At 44.2% G+C, this 20,587-nt stretch overlaps 1 protein-coding gene across 2 annotated transcripts; it reads right to left on the bottom strand.

The window, feature by feature from the left end:
- Positions 1–137: 137 nt before the first annotated feature.
- Positions 138–19,244, bottom strand: LOC108242556 (pleckstrin homology domain-containing family G member 3). Of its 2 annotated transcripts, XM_017427450.3 has the most exons (18): positions 19,071–19,244; positions 15,481–15,935; positions 14,282–14,382; positions 14,060–14,129; positions 13,934–13,980; positions 13,078–13,228; positions 12,240–12,371; positions 11,774–11,956; positions 11,609–11,701; positions 11,427–11,513; positions 8,093–8,126; positions 7,906–7,998; positions 7,795–7,827; positions 7,223–7,245; positions 6,828–7,115; positions 4,952–5,044; positions 2,720–4,175; positions 138–2,219 (listed from the first exon to the last, which is right to left on the bottom strand). In XM_017427450.3, exons 1-18 carry the CDS (start codon positions 19,222–19,224, stop codon positions 1,399–1,401), a joined length of 4,314 nt encoding a protein of 1,437 aa, XP_017282939.1. In that variant the 5' UTR covers positions 19,225–19,244; the 3' UTR covers positions 138–1,398. The 2 variants fall into 2 exon arrangements, with proteins under 2 accessions (XP_017282939.1, XP_017282938.1); XM_017427449.3 differs by lacking the exons at positions 11,427–11,513; positions 11,609–11,701; positions 11,774–11,956; ... (5 more) ...; positions 15,481–15,935; positions 19,071–19,244 and adding exons at positions 8,441–8,527; positions 8,623–8,715; positions 8,788–8,970; positions 9,254–9,385; positions 10,092–10,255.
- Between the last annotated feature and the right edge of the window lie 1,343 nt (positions 19,245–20,587).

The raw sequence follows: 20,587 nt of genomic DNA, 5'->3' as shown, positions 1-20,587 counted from the left end.
CAGCGTTTGTTGGATTTTTGCAGAAAATGTATTTTTTCTAGTTTTATTTATCCACAGATTAATTAGTTTAAACATGTTTTTCCAGAAGTTTGTATCTGTGATTTGGTGGAACAACAACAACAACAACATAAAAACAATCAGTTTTTGGTTTCTTGTTTATTGGTTTTTATTGTGACTCTTGAGTTGTTGGCATCATCACACTCAAATACACACATCATCTTTCCACAGTATCTGGTTTTTATGTGAAACAGAACAGATGTCTTCAGACAGTCCTTACATCCAACACACACACACACACACACACACACATATTTACATGAGATCCAATAAATATGAGGTGCAGAGCAGGTTACAGTGGTCGACTGAGTGAGGAAGAGGATGTGCACGCGGACCCAGGGTCAGACGAAACCTGCCCACGTGCCTCTGAGCAGGAACATCAACTCAAACGCACAAAGTGTTACTTATCAGAATATTAAACAAACAGATTCAATAAAAATCAGAAAAAGGCACAACATTAACACATATAATATTAGTTTTTAAATAAGGAATTAGAATACAAAAAGTAGCTCATGATTTTATTTTACACCTTAAATAATTTCTGCTTTGGCTAAATAACAGTTTTATTGAATTTACTCACTTTTTAAAAATTATTTGCAGTATTCTCCAATCTAAAATGTTTTGTTTTTTCCCCAAATTAAAATCCCCACATAATGATTTTTTGACAGTGAATTTTAAACATCACATGTTAAAAATAAACAAATATATTGTTGAAAACTTTTGTTAGGAGAAGTCCAATAATATCTTTTAAGCCAAATAAAAGCACATTATTTTAGTTTTCAATATGATCTGATGTGAGAATCTGTTGGTTTTTAATCACTCGAGGTTCAGTTTGAATAAATTTAGAACCTGGTAAAGATCAGATTTATTGTCCTAAACCTCAAGAAGTGAAACAGGGTGGACTTTCTTTTCCCTCATGACTGTAAAACCTTTCTGTTAACATTATTTTATAATTTCAAACCCCACGAGCTGACCTCCTGATCAGTGGTTAGTTTCACCTCAAACATGATCTCAGGACTAAAACTGTACAGAAAGGTGCTTTTTAACAAATATTCAGTTCCTAATGCTGGTATGAAGATATTTACAGGTGATTAAAGGTAATTAATATATTCAAATATTTATGTAGCAGCAAGAATTTGTGTTTGGGTTATTTGGCTTTTTCTGTTACACAGTGTGGGAAAAGAAGTGTGTAGTTTCCTCAAACTGTTCCTGTCGGCTGTGGACTTTCTGATTTTGGGGGAAACTTTGACATTTGGTCAGTTTTTAAACTTCTCTTCTAGTAAAGGTTTTTTCTATCTTTGGTTGTTTTATATAAAAAGTGGATGCTGCAGGTTTTCCGGTTTAGCTCTGGCTCTGGAACTTTTCTCTCAGATTTTTCACGATGCTCCCCTGACTGCCCTCCGTCTCCGTCTTCCTGCTGGTCTCCTGCTCTGCAGAGGCTGCTGCCGTCTTTCCCGGCTCGGTTCTGGCTTTGGCTTCCTCCCTTTGTTTGTACTCGTCAGACTCCTGATAGGCCCGGCAGCGGTCGATGACAGCCATGATGGAGATCTTCTCCCTGCTGGTCGGAGAACGGATCTGGACGTAGCTCTCACCGTCTTCCTCTTTTGGTTCTTCGGCTGTTTTCTTGGGCGCAGGCAGCTTCTCCATGACGATGAGCGTGCGCTCAGGGTCATCTGACAGCGGCGCCTCGGCTGCGATGTAGTAACCGTCGTGGCCGGCCTCGTCCTGCAGCCTCTGCAGTTCAGTCCTTTGTGCTCTGCTGAGCTGAGGGTCCAGAGAGTTGGCTCTTTGAAGCCGTTTGCTGCGTTCCTCCTGGTTTGCGTTCCGGCTCCTTCGGAGTTTGCGTGAAGAAGCCCCGCCGGAGGCTTCGTCAGCGTGGAGGAGGCTGGAGCCTTGGGAGTGCCTCCTCTGACCGGATTCAAACATCTTCTCTGGGATGGAGCGACTCCGGCTCACCAGGTTCTTCTGAGAGCGGCCGCTGTTGGAGTACCTGGACCGGAGCTCGCGGACATCAGGCCAGCTGAAGCCTTCGATGGAAGGAGGAGGGCTGAGGGGGCTTCGGCCTGGAGGGGCGGCAGCAGCCGCAGACCGGTCTGCGGGGCTCAGAGGCAGAGAGGCAGCCTGCTGGTCAGAAACCAGCGGCAGGGTCAGGCTGGACTTCCCTGCAGAACATGGATCAGAACATCAGTTTCAAATAGAAACTCCAAAGCCCTATTTTACTCCCAGAGGAACACAGTGAACATATCAGATGTGGACATGTGAGATCTGCAGATCATTGTTGTGTTTTTATTTATATTTACACAATATTTAAACTTTGAACACAAGACTCTAAGAAACACGTGGAATTTGTTTCCTGAACTGATGAAATCGTTGAGTTTGTGCAGACAGGTTGGATCATGTTGTGCAACAGGAAATCAGTCATCGAGTGTTTGTTGAAGGCAGGACGGGCTCGGGCGGATCAGAACTCTACATCTGCCCATATTATAATTATTAACAGCTCCATCTGACCAATGAAATGGATCTGTTATATTTCAATTTCTTATTTTTCCCAATTTCACAGAAGTTAGATTTTATCATACTGCCCTGAATAAAATGACCGACTCCATTCAGGTTTAAAGAACACGTTGGAGCCATGAAGATCGTGTTAAAGGATGTAACTGACCTGAATTCTCCTTCTCCTCCACCACAGAGTCCAAGCCCTTCCTCTGGCTTCGCTGATGGACCGTGGGTTTGGTGGTTTTGATCAGCTGACTGTATCGACGGGCCAGAGAGAGGACTTTGCTGTTTCCCTTGTCGACATCGTCCACCTGTTTTGAGTTCTCTCCGGGTCTTTCTCCCTCTGCCTCCGCCCTCAGCTGGGCCACCCGAGGAACTGTGGCTTTAAGAGCTGCGGTCTCTTCTCCGAAACACCTCAGGCTGTTCTTCACGCCTCCTGCTCGGCTGAAGCCCGAGGCTTTGGTTTTAGGAGGTGAGGGACTTGTGGAGTCCTCTGTGATGGTGCTGAGGTCAGAGGCTCCACTCTCCGGGTCAAAACTCTTGGTCAGGGTCTTGGTCGGGGTATAAACGCTGGCTGCTATGGAGGCTTTTAGAGCATCTCTGGACTGATTTAATTCTGTGTCGTCACCTTGGGATTTGGTGATCTGTCGCTCCATTGCCTGCCAGACCTTAATCATTTCAGATGAAGGTCTGAACTCCTCATCGTCAAACAGATTATCATGCAGGCTTTGAGACCTGGACCTTTGCTGGTCCCCAGAATCTGAGTCTAACTGATCCGACTTTAAAGAGTCCAAAGAGAGACTAGAAACCATGAAATCAGAGGTTTCTGAAGGGAAAGTGGAATCTGCTGAGGGAGGATCCAGACATGAAGACGTGGTCGAAACGGACGGATTTCTTAAGACATGTTTATCTTTTGGGACGCTGTTCAGCCGGCTGACTGAGCTCCTGACCAGCCCCGTCGGGATGTAGGTCAGACTCTCTCTGCGCCGGATGCTGAAGGTGGCGTCCTGGTTTCCAGCGTTCTCGTAGTAGGTCTTGATTTTCCCAATGAGAAGCTGGTCCTGCTTGGACAGGGTGGAGTCCCGCCGTCGCCGAATGCTTCGGTCTGGATCAAAGATGCTGTCGTCCCGAGGAGATGGCAGAGTTAAGCCTGCGTCACTGAAGGCCTCTGCAGGTTCTGAGGACAGGCTCCTGAGCGGCCGGTCTGCCGCCTTGGTGCTGAGGCTGAGGCTGCTGCCGGTCCTGCTGGGTAACCGAGGCGAGGGGCAGCCGAGGGAGCGAGCGTCGTCCTGAACCAGGCTGCCTCTCTTGATGCTGTTGAAGTGCTGAGCGATGTCGCTGGCCTTGGACAGGACGGAGGACGGGAGTATACTCGGGGATTCAGACTCCTCCACCGCGTCCCTCTCGTCCTCTGAGGACTCTCCGCTGCTCAGGGTCTTTGAGTCGGAATCCGTTGTGGCAAAACATGGCTCTTCTACAGGCTCCGGGTCTTCCTCCGGCTTCAGATCTTCTGGCTTTGGAGGCGATTTAGAAATGATGGAAGAACCCAGATCAGAGGACAGCTCTGCTTCAGGATTTGTCTTTTCTGGTATTTTCTGTTGTGGCAGCGTGTCTGCTGTTTGCTGTAAGACATAAGAGTTGATAATTATGTGGCCAAGATGTTAGAAACAGAAAACTTATCGTCTCTCGTTTCTGCTCTAAACCTTTTTCCTTCTGTAGTTCTTCATCTCTGATCACCATCAGGACCTCACAACATTTCTGGTCCTTCTTAAATTGTAAAGTTTTATAAAGCAGCTTCACACGCAAAACATCTAATGACATATTCCTCCAAGTTATTGTTTATATAACAAAAAATGCAGAAACAGAGTGTTAAAAGCTAAGTCCTTGTTTAAGGAAGTTTGTTACTCGTCTGCAACTGTTGGAGACTCAAAAACTGCGAGAAAATAGGCAATTTTTAAACTGTAAACTCACTAAATTCTGAACAAATTTTAGAAAGGAATGCTCCATTTCTGTGGGCACAGCTGGCTAAACTGTATTATAAGCTGCGCACATTATTCTGTCACCTACATCCACCTAAAACATACCAAACTCGAGCCTCTTTCTACCCACCGTGATTTCTACCACCAGTCTTTTTATAACTGGTGTCAGAAAACAGCTCTGAAACTGCAGAATTTAAGGAACCTAAAGTAAGACGGGCTTGAGTTGACCGGAACATCTCAAACAAAATCTTTATAAGACCTGAGCATCTTAAAGTCTCTGAGTCTCCAGGAACAAGTTTCATTTTAACGATAAAACGACAGAAACAAACGATTGTTTGACTGAAGTAACTCAGATCAGCTTCAGACAAAGACAACATCAAACACGAGGACGGTGATTTGTCCACTGAGCTGCCGTTTACCTGCTCAGGTGTTGGTTCACTTCCATTCAGCTTATTTCCTTCAGAAAGTCGTCCATTTTCTCTGTTTGAGGAGATGTCTCCTCCTCCCGTCTCCTTCAGTAAAGATGAAGCAGAACGAGGTGTTAAAAGAAGAAAACCTTCATTAAAAACACACCAGAAGCAGGCATCATCTATGTTATCAGTGAAAGCAAAAAAAAAAAGGCAAACAAACAAACCATGATGGTAAATATTTAACATTAAAGGGTCATTTCACTCAAAAAAACACTCATAATCCAAGTCCTGAGTATTCTGAGTTATCTGCAGAATTGATGGATTGAAAATCAAACTAAAGTCAAATCATCTTTATTATTTTAAGAGGCAGCAGCTCAGGCTTGGATAAAACACGAGAAAGCAGAGAAACATGTTATATTGCATGAAATGGCCCTTTATCACAAACAGAAACTATAAGAAAACCAAACACAGCAAACAGAAGTTCAGTAACTTCACAGATTTCACAAAGCAACCAAAAAATAAAACCAAAGAAAACAAACAAATAAAAGTATAAAAGGTAACCTCCAACTCTTGGTTCATTCAAACAACCAGTAAAAAGTCCAGTTAAAGTCAGATCAGAGATAAAAGCTCCTTAAAAACAAAAAGACCATCAAGCCAGTTGCAAAACGCCATAAAAGCCATTTAAATGTTGTTATTTATTATAGAACAGGAACAGTTTTAGGGATGTTGTTGTTTTCTCTCTTTGTGTCCAGGAGGGATGAGAGGAGTTTACCACAAAGACTGGAAGCAGATAAAAAAACAGAATTAGGTTAATAATGGTTTGAACTGAGAGCGAGAACTCCAATCAGTTCCAGTCATGGTTCATGTTACAGGATGTCTGCTTAGATTCTTTAAGAGTTTTTAAGAACCTTGAGTTTAGATAACTTTACTGTAATTGTCAAAAAAAATGCAACAGATTTTGTGATCTAATGGTTCTCAATTTCCTCACCTAAAAGAAAATACTCAGAAAAACCTAATGGTATCAAGGACTGACCCTTGTGGAACTCCAGGACTTGATCTTAAAGTTTTAATAATCCCACTTCCACTGGAACTCCAACCATTACATCCTAATCCTGCAACCATAGAACTGTCCCAAACTCTGAGCTTAAACCAAGCTTCACACCGTAACGTCTGATCCCTTAAGATCTGCAGCGAGTCTGAAAATAAAACTAAGAAGATTTTTTTAGGTACATCTATAAACAGCTAGGTTGCTTCCAGTCTTTGTGTTAGGCTGACTGATCCACCTGAAAGCATCAAACTCTGGAGCCTCTGAGAGTCAACGAGCATCTGTACTCCTGCCAGATGCTCACAGGCTCCTCTCATGGACATGGAGGTCATGGCAGGTTTGGCATTACCAGAACACCAAAAGATTGATGAAGATTTCCTGATGATCTCATGGCAGTCAGAGAAGTTTGAGAATAATGTGTTTGAAGGATTGAATCCTTTCATCAGACCTCATCATCAAAATGTCACAGCCGTTTGTGGAATCAACGTTTGGGTTCTTGTTTTAAATATATATATAGATATATTTAAAAGTCCTTAAACTTAGGTTGGTACTTCAGATTGAATGAACTCAACCTGTTATGTGAATGAAGTCATAAATGTAGCAGGACCTTCATGTCCATGAAGACTGTAAACATCTGTCTATAACTAACTGTTCCTTCTCTGGACTTTTTGGACATTAAAAACATCAGAATCCAACTTCAGAGCGCTGAGCCCCAACATGCAGGCTGCCTGGTGTTAGTGGCACACATAAAACCCATGCATCCGTTTAGCGTGTTACAGAGCCGCTGCAGGTGGAGCTGTGGGTGGGGTCGTGGGGGGGGCTGGCAGCAAAAAGCCTCACCATCCCCGCAGAGGAAAGGAAGGCCTGGACGGTGTAGTGCCAGCAGGAGATGGCAGCCAGCATGGAGCTGGCAAAGTCTTCTACCTGCTCGTCCCCCAGCAGAAACTCATCCAGCTGCCCCACCTCTTCCTCCACCTCCTCTTCGCTGTACAACAGCTGCTCCAGGAGCCCCTCCTCCTCCTCCTCCTCCTCACAGGTGAGTCTGTTGGCGTCAGACTCTCCCAGGAGGCGGGACTCCAGCGTCCCGCTGCTGACGGCGGGCTGCAGCGGGAACTCACTGTCCGAGAGCTGCAGGACGTCACAAACTGCTCACCCTGGTTCTGTCTATCACATTACATCTGTCTGCTTCCTGCGTCACATGACACGTTACAGAGTGTGTGAGGTCACTTCCTTACCTGCACAGGTGCTGCCAGTTCAGCTGCAGGAGCAGACAAGACAACGAGTTAAACACAATCAGACGCAGTTAAAACATCAAGTAAAAATACTAAATATTTGCTTTTTCAGCTTCTTCTATATAAAGATACAACCTTTGTTTAGGCCACACCTCCTGGATAGAAGCTCCGCCTCTTCAGCTCAGCTCCACCCACATCAGCTGAGCAACAATTATTTGATTTTTTCTGATCTGATGGAGCTTTATTACCACGAGTCAGCGTCCACACTGCAGTTTTCAGCTTTAGTTGCTAAACTAAATACTTTGACACTTTGTTTTATTTCAGTTTTTCATATATCAAAGTTTTCAGCTCCATCAGGAAGATTCTGCTATGACTTTAAACTTTTGTAAGTTTCATACCTTTTAAAGTTATACATTTTCTCATTTCATTCAAAAACATTCTTCTCTTAAATTAAATCCATACTGGCTCCATTATTTATCTTCTTATGAGCCAATCAGCTTTTTGCTATGGTTTGGCTAATTTTAGCTTTTAGTAACATCAGTTCAGATGTTCAGCTTTTATTTTAGTTTTTTTACCTTTGCTGCTCTTCATTATTTGTTTGGTTGGTTCTGTAAAGGAAAAAATAACATTAATAACAATTGAATCAATAATAATTACTAACGATCAATAATCAGGTTTCTGTTCACCCGACTGTCTGCGGCCGTAACGAGCGTCTCGTGGAAACTCCTCCGACACGGGTTTCTTCAGACGCTCCGGACTGTAGCGATACTTGGGAGCATCTGCAAGAAAACAACAACAACAACAATAAACAACAACGTTACCAACAATAACAAACAACTTCAACTGGAAAACAGTAAAAAGGTTTGTCCTCACGGATAGAATCCATGTCCAGAAAGGCCTCTTTAGCCTGAAACAACAAACAGCTTCTGTTACTGGAGTCTGTACTGGTGGTACTGAGTCTGTACTGGTGGTACTGAGTCTGTACTGGTGGTACTGGAGTCTGTACTGGTGGTACTGGAGTCTGTACTGGTGGTACTGAGTTTGTACTTGTGGTTCTGGAGTCTGTACTGGTGGTACTGGAGTCTGTACTGGTGGTACTGAGTCTGTACTGGTGGTACCAGTTCTGTACTGGTGGTACCAGGTCTTTACTGGTGGTACCGGGTCTGTACTGCTGGTACCGGGTCTGTACTGGTGGTACCAGTGGAGTAGGCGGTCTCTGACCTTCTGGGGGATGTTGGTCAGGTGGTTTTCCAGAATGATGCGTTTGATGTGATGAGTCCAGATCTTCTTCTCCTCCAACGTCTTCGCCTGAAACACAAAAACAAGAAACAGCAACAGCTGACCCAGCAGCTGGAGGTGGTTTCCATCCTCAGCTGGAGTCGGCGCGGTGCACCTGGACTCACCTGGACCGTGTGAGCCTGTTTGGGGTGCTTGTAATGGGTCACGCTGAAGCTCAGGGAGTCCTTGGAGCTCTTGATCAGCATCAGGTTGGAGGACTGACAACAAACAGAGGAGCATTAAAACCCCAGCAGCAGCAGCCTGAAGCCACTTTCCTTCTGCTTCCTCACAGAGATGAGCGACTTGTAGACGTAATGCTCGCCGCGGCGTTTGGTGATGAGCAGAATGCGGTCAAACAGGAAGAGCGTCCTCTCATTTTTGGCCCGGTGGACTTTGAAGGTTCCTTCTAGAACCAGTTCTCCGAAGGTGGTGAGGTCCGGACCTTTCCAGTTCAGCAGCAACGACTGGACCTCCTACAAATATAATTTAGTATTATATTATTTTTACCTTTTGTGACAAACAAACAATAAAATAAGTTGACCATTAACTACACAATCATTAAATAAGGATACATTTATTTGTGCACCTAAATCTGATGTTTCTCACTTCCCAAAACTTTAGTTTCAACCTTTCAGACATAAAATGAGTCCATTAAATCATTAAAGTTGTTCAGATTGTGTCTGTCTGACATCAAACTGGTTATCCTGGTTAAAAACAAGCCGATAAATGTTAAACGTTAAAGGTGCTGTTAGCGACCTGCAGGCGGACGGCGTGCTCGTGTTTCCTCTTCATGTCGTTGATGTACCACGCCACCCCCGTCATGGTGTAGATGGCGTCCTCCACCACATCGTAACCCTCCTCCTCGGGGTCAAAGTGCTTCGCAATCTCCTGAAACACGTCGCCACCAAGCATACCAACAACCTTTATTTAATAAGAAGTCAAATATTTGGTTTTATGCAGAGGATTAGTTTCTATTTCTGCAAACGTCAAACATTCAACATTCTGTTTGCAACATCAGAAGACATATTTTAAACAGGAAATGGACTTTAGTCATTTAGCAGCTTTCCAGCCAACCAGGCCTCTTTCCAACACGATCTGCCTCATTTCTCCATCCAGGCTCTACGAATCTGAATAAATGTTTCTCTAGAGTCCGATCAGAGCTTCAGATCACATCCTTACACCGATGGGACACATCGGAGACAGTTAGGGGTTCAGTGTCCTGCCCAGGGACACTTCGACAGGAATCAAACCTCCGACTCTCTCATTGAAAAACGACTGCTCTAACCACTGATCCACAGCCCTGAGTACAGCTCAGTGACTAAATCTGATAATATTACCTCACACAAAAGAAAAGAAGAACAGAAACATCTGTAGCACCAAAAACAGAAAGTTTATAAATAAACAAGGTTTTTATTTTATATTAAGTCAATAAAAAACTCTAAACAAGATCCTGGAATTAAAATTATTATGAGTCTGACTTAAATCCATTAACAAACACAAACAAAGTCCGTAAAAACCACAGATTTCCTTTAATAATAAGGAACACGATAATTAAATGTGTATTTTAAAGTACTTGGTACCAGTGAAACGGTACCTGTAGCAGCAGGTGGTATTTCAGAATCCTCTGAACGGGTTTCAGCAGGTATGAACCCAGAGGAAGGGAACACTTCAACGACGCCTGACGGTCTCGGAAAAAGTTGGCCAGAGATTTATTCCCCATGCACTCCGTCAGCGCTGCCACTGAGCTGAAACAGGTGTGGATGAGATATTTTATATTAAAACCAAGGATTGGTATTCAGGTAAAAAATGGAGAAATTTAGATGTGAAACATAAAAAACAAGTTTGAACAAGTGTCCACAGGTAATGAGCGGGAAGGAATATGTAACAGGTGTGTAACGAGTTCTAACATGGAAACAGGAAGAGAAAAAGGGTGTGAAAAGAAAACCTGAGTTAAAGCTGGAAAATGGTGTGAAAGGGTGGAAATGAATGAGTGTATGCAGGTGGGAAACATCTGGACATTTAAAATCCAGGTGTGAAGACCAGCAGACAGGTGTGGAGAAAGGAGAAGGATGAACACAAAACATGGGAACAAAACGTAAGGAAGTGTTTGAGTAGCTGGGGCTAAAATGTAAAGAATAAAAAGAGTAAACAGGTGTGAACCAGGTGGGAAGAGGAAATACAGATGTGGCAAGGTAAAGAGGCGAGACATAAAACTGGTGTAAAAAGGTAAAAGGATGGAGATCAGGGACATGACCAGGACAAGGTGTGAAGTAAAACAGGTAGAAACATCGTAACGGTGGGTGAAAACACAGGTGTGAACTGATGGGAGACAGGTGTGAACTGATGGGAGACAGGTGTGGACAGATGGGAAACAGGTGTGAACTGATGGGAGACAGGTGTGAACAGAAGGGAGACAGGTGTGAACAGATGGGAGACAGGTGTGAACAGATGGGAGACAGGTGTGAACAGAAGTAGGACAGGTGTGAACAGATGGTAAACAGGTGTGAACAGATGGGAGACAGGTGCGGACAGATGGGAGACAGGTGTGAACAGATGGGAGACAGGTGTAAACAGAAGGGAGACAGGTGTGAACAGATGGGAGACAGGTGTGGACAGATGGGAGACAGGTGTGGACAGATGGGAGACAGGTGTGGACAGATGGGAGACAGGTGTGGACAGATGGGAGACAGGTGTGAACAGAAGGGAGACAGGTGTGNGTGGTACTGAGTCTGTACTGGTGGTACTGAGTCTGTACTGGTGGTACTGGAGTCTGTACTGGTGGTACTGGAGTCTGTACTGGTGGTACTGAGTCTGTACTGGTGGTACCAGTTCTGTACTGGTGGTACCAGGTCTTTACTGGTGGTACCGGGTCTGTACTGCTGGTACCGGGTCTGTACTGGTGGTACCAGTGGAGTAGGCGGTCTCTGACCTTCTGGGGGATGTTGGTCAGGTGGTTTTCCAGAATGATGCGTTTGATGTGATGAGTCCAGATCTTCTTCTCCTCCAACGTCTTCGCCTGAAACACAAAAACAAGAAACAGCAACAGCTGACCCAGCAGCTGGAGGTGGTTTCCATCCTCAGCTGGAGTCGGCGCGGTGCACCTGGACTCACCTGGACCGTGTGAGCCTGTTTGGGGTGCTTGTAATGGGTCACGCTGAAGCTCAGGGAGTCCTTGGAGCTCTTGATCAGCATCAGGTTGGAGGACTGACAACAAACAGAGGAGCATTAAAACCCCAGCAGCAGCAGCCTGAAGCCACTTTCCTTCTGCTTCCTCACAGAGATGAGCGACTTGTAGACGTAATGCTCGCCGCGGCGTTTGGTGATGAGCAGAATGCGGTCAAACAGGAAGAGCGTCCTCTCATTTTTGGCCCGGTGGACTTTGAAGGTTCCTTCTAGAACCAGTTCTCCGAAGGTGGTGAGGTCCGGACCTTTCCAGTTCAGCAGCAACGACTGGACCTCCTACAAATATAATTTAGTATTATATTATTTTTACCTTTTGTGACAAACAAACAATAAAATAAGTTGACCATTAACTACACAATCATTAAATAAGGATACATTTATTTGTGCACCTAAATCTGATGTTTCTCACTTCCCAAAACTTTAGTTTCAACCTTTCAGACATAAAATGAGTCCATTAAATCATTAAAGTTGTTCAGATTGTGTCTGTCTGACATCAAACTGGTTATCCTGGTTAAAAACAAGCCGATAAATGTTAAACGTTAAAGGTGCTGTTAGCGACCTGCAGGCGGACGGCGTGCTCGTGTTTCCTCTTCATGTCGTTGATGTACCACGCCACCCCCGTCATGGTGTAGATGGCGTCCTCCACCACATCGTAACCCTCCTCCTCGGGGTCAAAGTGCTTCGCAATCTCCTGAAACACGTCGCCACCAAGCATACCAACAACCTTTATTTAATAAGAAGTCAAATATTTGGTTTTATGCAGAGGATTAGTTTCTATTTCTGCAAACGTCAAACATTCAACATTCTGTTTGCAACATCAGAAGACATATTTTAAACAGGAAATGGACTTTAGTCATTTAGCAGCTTTCCAGCCAACCAGGCCTCTTTCCAACACGATCTGCCTCATTTCTCCATCCAGGCTCTACGAATCTGAATAAATGTTTCTCTAGAGTCCGATCAGAGCTTCAGATCACATCCTTACACCGATGGGACACATCGGAGACAGTTAGGGGTTCAGTGTCCTGCCCAGGGACACTTCGACAGGAATCAAACCTCCGACTCTCTCATTGAAAAACGACTGCTCTAACCACTGATCCACAGCCCTGAGTACAGCTCAGTGACTAAATCTGATAATATTACCTCACACAAAAGAAAAGAAGAACAGAAACATCTGTAGCACCAAAAACAGAAAGTTTATAAATAAACAAGGTTTTTATTTTATATTAAGTCAATAAAAAACTCTAAACAAGATCCTGGAATTAAAATTATTATGAGTCTGACTTAAATCCATTAACAAACACAAACAAAGTCCGTAAAAACCACAGATTTCCTTTAATAATAAGGAACACGATAATTAAATGTGTATTTTAAAGTACTTGGTACCAGTGAAACGGTACCTGTAGCAGCAGGTGGTATTTCAGAATCCTCTGAACGGGTTTCAGCAGGTATGAACCCAGAGGAAGGGAACACTTCAACGACGCCTGACGGTCTCGGAAAAAGTTGGCCAGAGATTTATTCCCCATGCACTCCGTCAGCGCTGCCACTGAGCTGAAACAGGTGTGGATGAGATATTTTATATTAAAACCAAGGATTGGTATTCAGGTAAAAAATGGAGAAATTTAGATGTGAAACATAAAAAACAAGTTTGAACAAGTGTCCACAGGTAATGAGCGGGAAGGAATATGTAACAGGTGTGTAACGAGTTCTAACATGGAAACAGGAAGAGAAAAAGGGTGTGAAAAGAAAACCTGAGTTAAAGCTGGAAAATGGTGTGAAAGGGTGGAAATGAATGAGTGTATGCAGGTGGGAAACATCTGGACATTTAAAATCCAGGTGTGAAGACCAGCAGACAGGTGTGGAGAAAGGAGAAGGATGAACACAAAACATGGGAACAAAACGTAAGGAAGTGTTTGAGTAGCTGGGGCTAAAATGTAAAGAATAAAAAGAGTAAACAGGTGTGAACCAGGTGGGAAGAGGAAATACAGATGTGGCAAGGTAAAGAGGCGAGACATAAAACTGGTGTAAAAAGGTAAAAGGATGGAGATCAGGGACATGACCAGGACAAGGTGTGAAGTAAAACAGGTAGAAACATCGTAACGGTGGGTGAAAACACAGGTGTGAACTGATGGGAGACAGGTGTGAACTGATGGGAGACAGGTGTGGACAGATGGGAGACAGGTGTGAACAGAAGGGAGACAGGTGTGAACAGTTGGGAGACAGGTGTGAACAGAAGGGAGACAGGTGTGAACGTACTTTGGGTAGTTGGTGCAGTACTGAGTGTAGACCTCAAAGTATTCACTCTGAAACAGAAACATGACGTCAAATAAAGAAACTTTACAGAAACACTTTAACCTGAATGTCTGATCTATAAATTCTCACCTTCAAAACAAAACACCTGGCGATGGCGACGGGGTCGTGGTCGCACATGTCGAGATCCTGCAGCAGCTCGCTGCGAACAGGAGGCGGTTACCACGACAACGCCACCAAAACATGAACATCACGACTCATTTTACAGACTGTTTACAGACTGCACCGGTGTGAGAAACAAACTCAGCCTGTCTCAGGTGAAGGATAATAATGGAAATGATTCTGCGGTTTTACCTGTTGAACTGAAAGATTTCCTCGATGTTTCCAAAAAGAGCGCAGACCTGCTCGGGACTGATGGACAGAGAGGACTGATCGATGATGTGAGCCAGATAATCCTGTTATCAGGAAGGAGAAGGTGGGGAAACATAAGTCTTTTGAGCCTCTTTTATTTTGTTTCTTTCTTCTTTTCTGTTCAGACAATAAAAAACTTCAGTAAAAATAACAAAAAAGATGAAAGATCAAAACTAAGAATCAAACTAAATAAATAAACCGGGTTTAATATGTGAGCAGAAATTAATTCTGTTCTGTCATGTTTCCATTTGTCCAGCAGGGGGCAGACTGAGTCAGCAAGTATCCCTCATCAGTATTTAGTAATCTGATTACTCGCTGTTTGATAAAATGACAAAACAAATATATGTCCTCATTTTTTACATTACAATACATTTATTACATTATAAGCCATAGAAATTCAACTGCTTTATTAAATAATAAACTAATTCCTTCTTACCTTTAAAGACAAATATTTTAAATATAATCTGAAATAATCTGTTGTATATTTAGATTTAGATATTTTAGATTCAGATCTCTGCTTTAGATTAAGATTTATTTCTTTGTTTTAGATTCTTGGTTCAGGTCCCTGGTCTTAGTTCAGGTCCCTGGTCGTGGTTCAGGTCTCTGGTCGTGGTTCAGGTCTCTGGTCTTAGTTCAGGTCTCTGGTCTTAGTTCAGGTCCCTGGTCTTAGTTCAGGTCTCTGGTCTTAGTTCAGGTCCCTGGTCTTGGTTCAGGTCTCTGGTCTTGGTTCAGGTCCCTGGTCTTGGTTCAGGTCCCTGGTCTGGGTTCAGGTCCCTGGTCTGGGTTCAGGTATGTGTGCTGGGTTCAGGTCTCTGGTCTTGGTTCAGGTCCCTGGTCTTGGTTCAGGTATGTGTGCTGGGTTCAGGTCTCTCTGTGATCCTGATGGTTACATAACCAGTTAATCCATCTTAACCTGGTAATTATAGTTTGTGACGACAAACTGCTGCCAGGCTACTTCCTCTAAAACCAGAGGCTGTCCTCCTTCTGTCCCCTGTCCCACCACCTGTCCCTGTGAACTGTGTTCTTTGTGTCCTGACCCAGAACCTGGGTCCAAAGTCCTGAGCACAACATCTTCTGTCCTGAGTGTCTTCTTCAGGATCTGTTGTGTAACTCTGAACGTACAGAGGTATTCGCCGACTTACCTCTATAATCATACGCAGGTCTCTGACGTACGTCCTCTCCGTCTCGATGATCTCCATGACAACGCGGTCCAGGTATTTCAGCTGGGGGTTGGGCGCCATGCTCGCCCTGATGAAGGGTGACCCCTGCTGTCGTCGACTAAACGCTCGATTTGGTGTCCACTCTTTATTGTTGTTGTTTTTGTTGTGAACGAAGCTCCGCCCCTTCGTCAGAGCCTCAGGGTCAGCAGCGCCCTCTGCGGGGCTCAGGTTCTGGTTCTGGTCAACGTTGGAGGATCCTGCGGGGAGCTGAGGTGGGGAGAGGTAGTCGTCTCTGGAGGATCCGTAACCGGAGGACTGCGTCGAGATCAGGCTGACGGGGCGCTGGCCCGACGGCGGCAGGTCAGAGGAGTCGGACGGTGCGGCCGATGGAGCGGGCTCATCGCTGCTGATGGAGGCATTGGACAGGCGGGGCGACTCTGAGCGGGGGACAGGATATGATGTCAGCGAAATTAAACTAAACCCTCCACATTAATGTCAGGGTGACAACACTGCCCCCTGTCAGGACAAACTGCAAACTACAACCAACGAAGGAACCTGAGAGGAAGCTTCAGATCCCTTTCACAATAAAAGTGTGGCTTTTACACTAAAAGTCCAGCTACAAAAACATCAGCTATAAATGAATTTGTCAGTTTTCTGTATTTGTTCCTAAAGCTGACAAGGAACTGAAAGGACGACCAGAAGAGTTTCAAAACAAAAGTTACTGTTTTTATTTTTCCAAGCTAACGTTAAACCCGTCCGGGTGGATGGAATGATGCCAGAGCTGCCGTCAAACAATGAATCACCGACAGGACTCAGACCCGAGGAATGCCAGGAATGAAAATGACCCCAAGCATCGTACGATGTGATGAAACATGAAGAAAACAGCAACAAGCAACAGAAACTAAAAGCAGCAGAGAACTTTTTAATTGGAGTTGGCAAAATATCTCATGAAACACTGGACGTACACCTCCAACTGATTTACCTTTTTGGGTCAATCATGTTCAGGTTGGCTGCTTCACCTAACCGACCTTAGCAACACAGAAATGGCTGAGATTTGGTCAAATATACAGATATTAGGCTCAAATTTGATGGGATGGTAGCCGAGAGTCATCCTCACATGCTCCAACACTTTTTATAAGATCTGGAAATATTTAACAGGATTATAATTTACAAGGTTTGACCAAAATGGCTACAGCTCATCAGAAGAAGCTTTCAGTTGGAAACCGGCAGGAAAGGCAGCGGGTGACATGCATTCACCTTGATTCACAGATTCGAGCTGTGGACAGATTACGTCTCCAATTTAATGATCAACCCAACATCCCTGAAAGAAGTTCAATCAGGTCAATCAGCAGGAATCAATCCCTGCATTCTGATTGGACCGTTGGCACGGACTGATTAGATTCACATTCATGCGTTCACAGTGACACCTCGGGTCGGTGAGTGGACATACCCCAGTCCTCTGAGGGTTTAGACAAATATCTGAGCAGCAGAGACACTGAAAGTCCACCTGAGACACAAAACAGAGACGGAAATTCAGCTGCACTTCGATGCTAAACGACAGGATTTCAAACACTCATCGTTATTAAATGTTTTATTAGGTTAAAGGTTAAATACAAACCATCATACTCAAATATTGTGGTTAAGAAAAAAGATTTAATGAAGAACGAAGGAGCTAAAGTTCAGGTTTAAGACAGACCGTCGTGTGCAGCTTAATTACAGGTGTTTAACCCCAGCAGCACACCTGTCGGGACAGCTGGGACACTGAGGACAAACTGGACTCAAACAGCAGGAGAAAATCACTGACCTTCACGATGAGTCTGGGTTAGTTAAACTGGAGCAAAGGATCATGGGTAATGAAGCGTTTTCAGAAAAGTCCAAGAAAAGCAGCAATAAAACCCTGAAACACGACTGCAGCTGTCCTCGGAAAGATCCCAGACAGGTGTGTGGTACCTGAGCAGGTCACATGGGCTCAGGTGAGACACGCCTTGTTTACTCAAAGGAAACAATCCTCTGTAAACATTCTTGCTGCTCACCTGTTCAGGTGAGAAAGCACCTGAGAGCAAATATTACCGTCTGTGGCCTTCAGGTCAGACCAGAGGCAGAAAATCAAACAACCTTTCAGGTCTCTCAGCAACACAACAAATCTGGTGGTCAGAACCAGGACCAGGACCAGAACCAGGACCGGGACCGGGACCGGGACCGGGACCAGGACCAGGACCGGGACCAGGACCAGGACCAGGACCAGGACCGGGACCAGAATCCTGAGGTTCTGTTTAATAAAACAAAGAAGAAGATGGCTTGTCGTTCTGCAAACAGAACCAACTGAAACACGAACGACGGAGAAACGAAAACTTCAGCAACAAGAACGTTTAAATCTGTCTGAATCATTTCTACCGTCCTGATTTTATAAAATACTCTTCACTAATTATTCCAGACTTTAGAGTTAGAAATTAAGCTTCTCAGATATTCTAGTTTATGTAGAAAAGATTTGGTCCACACACTGTATCTTTTTTTTAAAAAAGAAGAGTTAAATTACAAAAAAGGAAAGATTTTATGAATATAAAAGGATTTATATTTCGCCTTTTAGTTTAGTCCAAATATCACTGATGTCTTTAAATAAATGTGTAAACTAGAGTTTTTATAAAACTTCAAACTGAGCATTAATTTACTCACTAAAAACTTTTACAAACTCACCAACTAACTAACTAATTTAACCACTAATGCTGCTAATATGCACATAAATATCATGATTTATATGAATAAATATAAATTACTGTTTGACTCAAACAGGAAAATCTACAATAAATGCAAAGATAAAGTTAAACTCATCACATCATTGTTGAGTTTGAACTGAAATTCAGCTGAACTTTGGTTTTAAAAGGAGTCAAAGTTTGTTTTTATCCTCAGATTAAATCTGCAGATTTTCTGTCCTGCTGCTGTGAGTCAAAACAAACCAGTTTGTCTCTAAAGCGACACAGAAACAGCAGAAAAGGTCCGAATCAGGAGAGCTGCAGCTTTTTAACACAAACATGTTGAGGATTCTGTGAAACTCCTGAACCAAAGGCTGCTTCTGAAGAAACGGGACAGAGACGCATAAAACTAGAAGAGTCTCATGAGGGGACAGGAAGACAAGGAAGACGTCCAACAGTTTGTGTGACTCGATGAAAAGAAGTCCACAACTCAGAGTTAAACCAGCCTGAAGACGGGAAAACCTCTGGATTTACTCCATGCTGAACCAGGAGGAGGAGGAGGAGGAGGAGGAGGAGGAAGAGGAGGAGGAGCAGAGTGTGTGTTTGAAAACAAACACACACTCTGCTGACCGTTAGCTTCCTGGCTTCCTGCCAGGCAGCGAGTCGTTCACTGACCCAGCAGGAAGGGAGTGAGTTTATGGGCCTGATAAGAGAGTCGGTGAGCCAATCAGAGCTCAGAGTTTACATTCAAACACCTGAAGCACTCGGCGCCAACCGTTAGACGGGACAGAACCGAACCTCCGGTCCGGACAGGAGAAAACCTCAGGAGGCTCAGAAAGGTTTATTACAACATGATGAGTGACAGTTTCAGCTTCGACTCACCAAACCAGCGGCGCACAAACACCCGTCTGAGCCGCCGCTCATCCCCGGTGCTCCTGAAGGAGATCCTCACCTCCTCCTCTGAGCACGAGCACCTGACCACAGCACCTCCTCCTCCTCCTGCCAGACTGCGCCACATGCTCCTCTGATATCCCATCAATCCCAGCGACCACAGACTCACTCAGCAAGGTTTAAAACTGAAAAATCACAGCTTTCCTGCAGCTTTAAGGACACCTGAACGCCCCACGTGTATTTAACGAAGCTCAGCATCAGAGATGAAGGTTCAGACCACAGTCTGAGGAGGAGGAGGAGGAGTTATGGAAGGAGGGATCAGGAGAGGAGGAAGAGGAGGGAAAGACAAACAGAGGAAGTGGTCTGAGTTAAAGAACAAACCGGAGGGAGGACGGGAGCAGAGACAGGTTTGTTTTAAAGCAGCAGGAAGAGAAAAGACTGATGTTGATGTCTGAGTTTATCTGCCTGTTAGCAAAATATCTGATGAACCGCTGCACAGATTTTACTGAAACTCTACGATGGCCGCCACAGCCAGCTGGAAGTTGGGAACAAATGACAACAACTCAGTCAGTTTTACAGATGCTGATAGTAGCAGCATCGATGGGCTGGTAGTAGCTGAGTCACCCACAAAAACGGTGGCGGGCGATATGCATTCCTTCGTCTTTAACATTTGGTAACTGTGTGACTGAAGCATGTTTGTCAAGTTAAAAAGATGATAAAGGTCAGAAAAGTTCAGATGTTTTTGCTCCAAATCGAAACAAAAGCAAAGCTGTGAAGATTAATCATTTAAAGCAAAGGTTTAGGTCAAAAACAAGAAGATGAATAAAAAATATAAATTAATATAAACCTTGTTTGTTTGTTTGTTTGTGGCTCTTTGTTGCTCAGTTTTATCTTGAGAAAGAGAAAAGCTGCTTATCAGGCCTGAGCTCCAGCTGCTGAGTTTCTGTCACGCTTTCTTTTACTACGTTTCCATTTGGACCCGAAAGCTCTGCTTCACTTCTTTAGCATCTGAGAGCTGAATTCAAAATCAGTTTCCTGCAGATCTGCAGCCAAAGAAAAGAGAAAAGAAGCAAAGCTTTAAGAGAAATTTAACTTTAATCTGATGAAAATGAGTGATATCTGAGGGCCAAACATCAAAGGTTTCCAACTGAAGAGCCGAGGACTTCCTGGAGGTTTTCATGTGGCGGAAACTAAAAGAACTGCAGCAAAAAAAGCTTCATGCAGGTTTGTTCATCCAGAGAACAGGTAGCAGATCTTCCTCCTCCTCCTCCTCCTCCTCCTCCTCCTCCTCCTAACATATAGCTCCACTTCCTGTCCGACAGACAGGACCCTGTGAACTCAGCAGGTGGACAGAGGAGGACGGGTCCATCACAGCGAGACAAAAGGTCAGAAACGGTTTGAGTCTGCCTGCATCAGAATCACCCGTTCATCCCCTGTTCATCCCCCGTTCATCCCCTGTTCATCACCCGTTCATCCCCTGTTCATCACCCGTTCATCCCCCGTTCATC

The sequence above is a fragment of the Kryptolebias marmoratus genome, linkage group LG19 (assembly GCF_001649575.2).
Source record: "Kryptolebias marmoratus isolate JLee-2015 linkage group LG19, ASM164957v2, whole genome shotgun sequence".
Taxonomy (NCBI): domain Eukaryota; kingdom Metazoa; phylum Chordata; class Actinopteri; order Cyprinodontiformes; family Rivulidae; genus Kryptolebias; species Kryptolebias marmoratus.
This window is presented reverse-complemented; position numbering and strand designations above follow the sequence as displayed.

What these genes read in the sequence shown, in the direction of transcription:
- LOC108242556 (XM_017427450.3), bottom strand. Translation starts at nt 19,224, where the DNA reads ATGGGATATCAGAGGAGCATGTGGCGCAGTCTGGCAGGAGGAGGAGGA. An exon ending in AATACCACCTGCTGCTACAG is followed by an intron (nt 12,372 to 13,077) that starts GTACCGTTTCAC and finishes GACGTGTTTCAG; the next exon opens with GAGATTGCGAAGCACTTTGA. An exon ending in AGCACGCCGTCCGCCTGCAG is followed by an intron (nt 11,957 to 12,239) that starts GTCGCTAACAGC and finishes TTATATTTGTAG; the next exon opens with GAGGTCCAGTCGTTGCTGCT.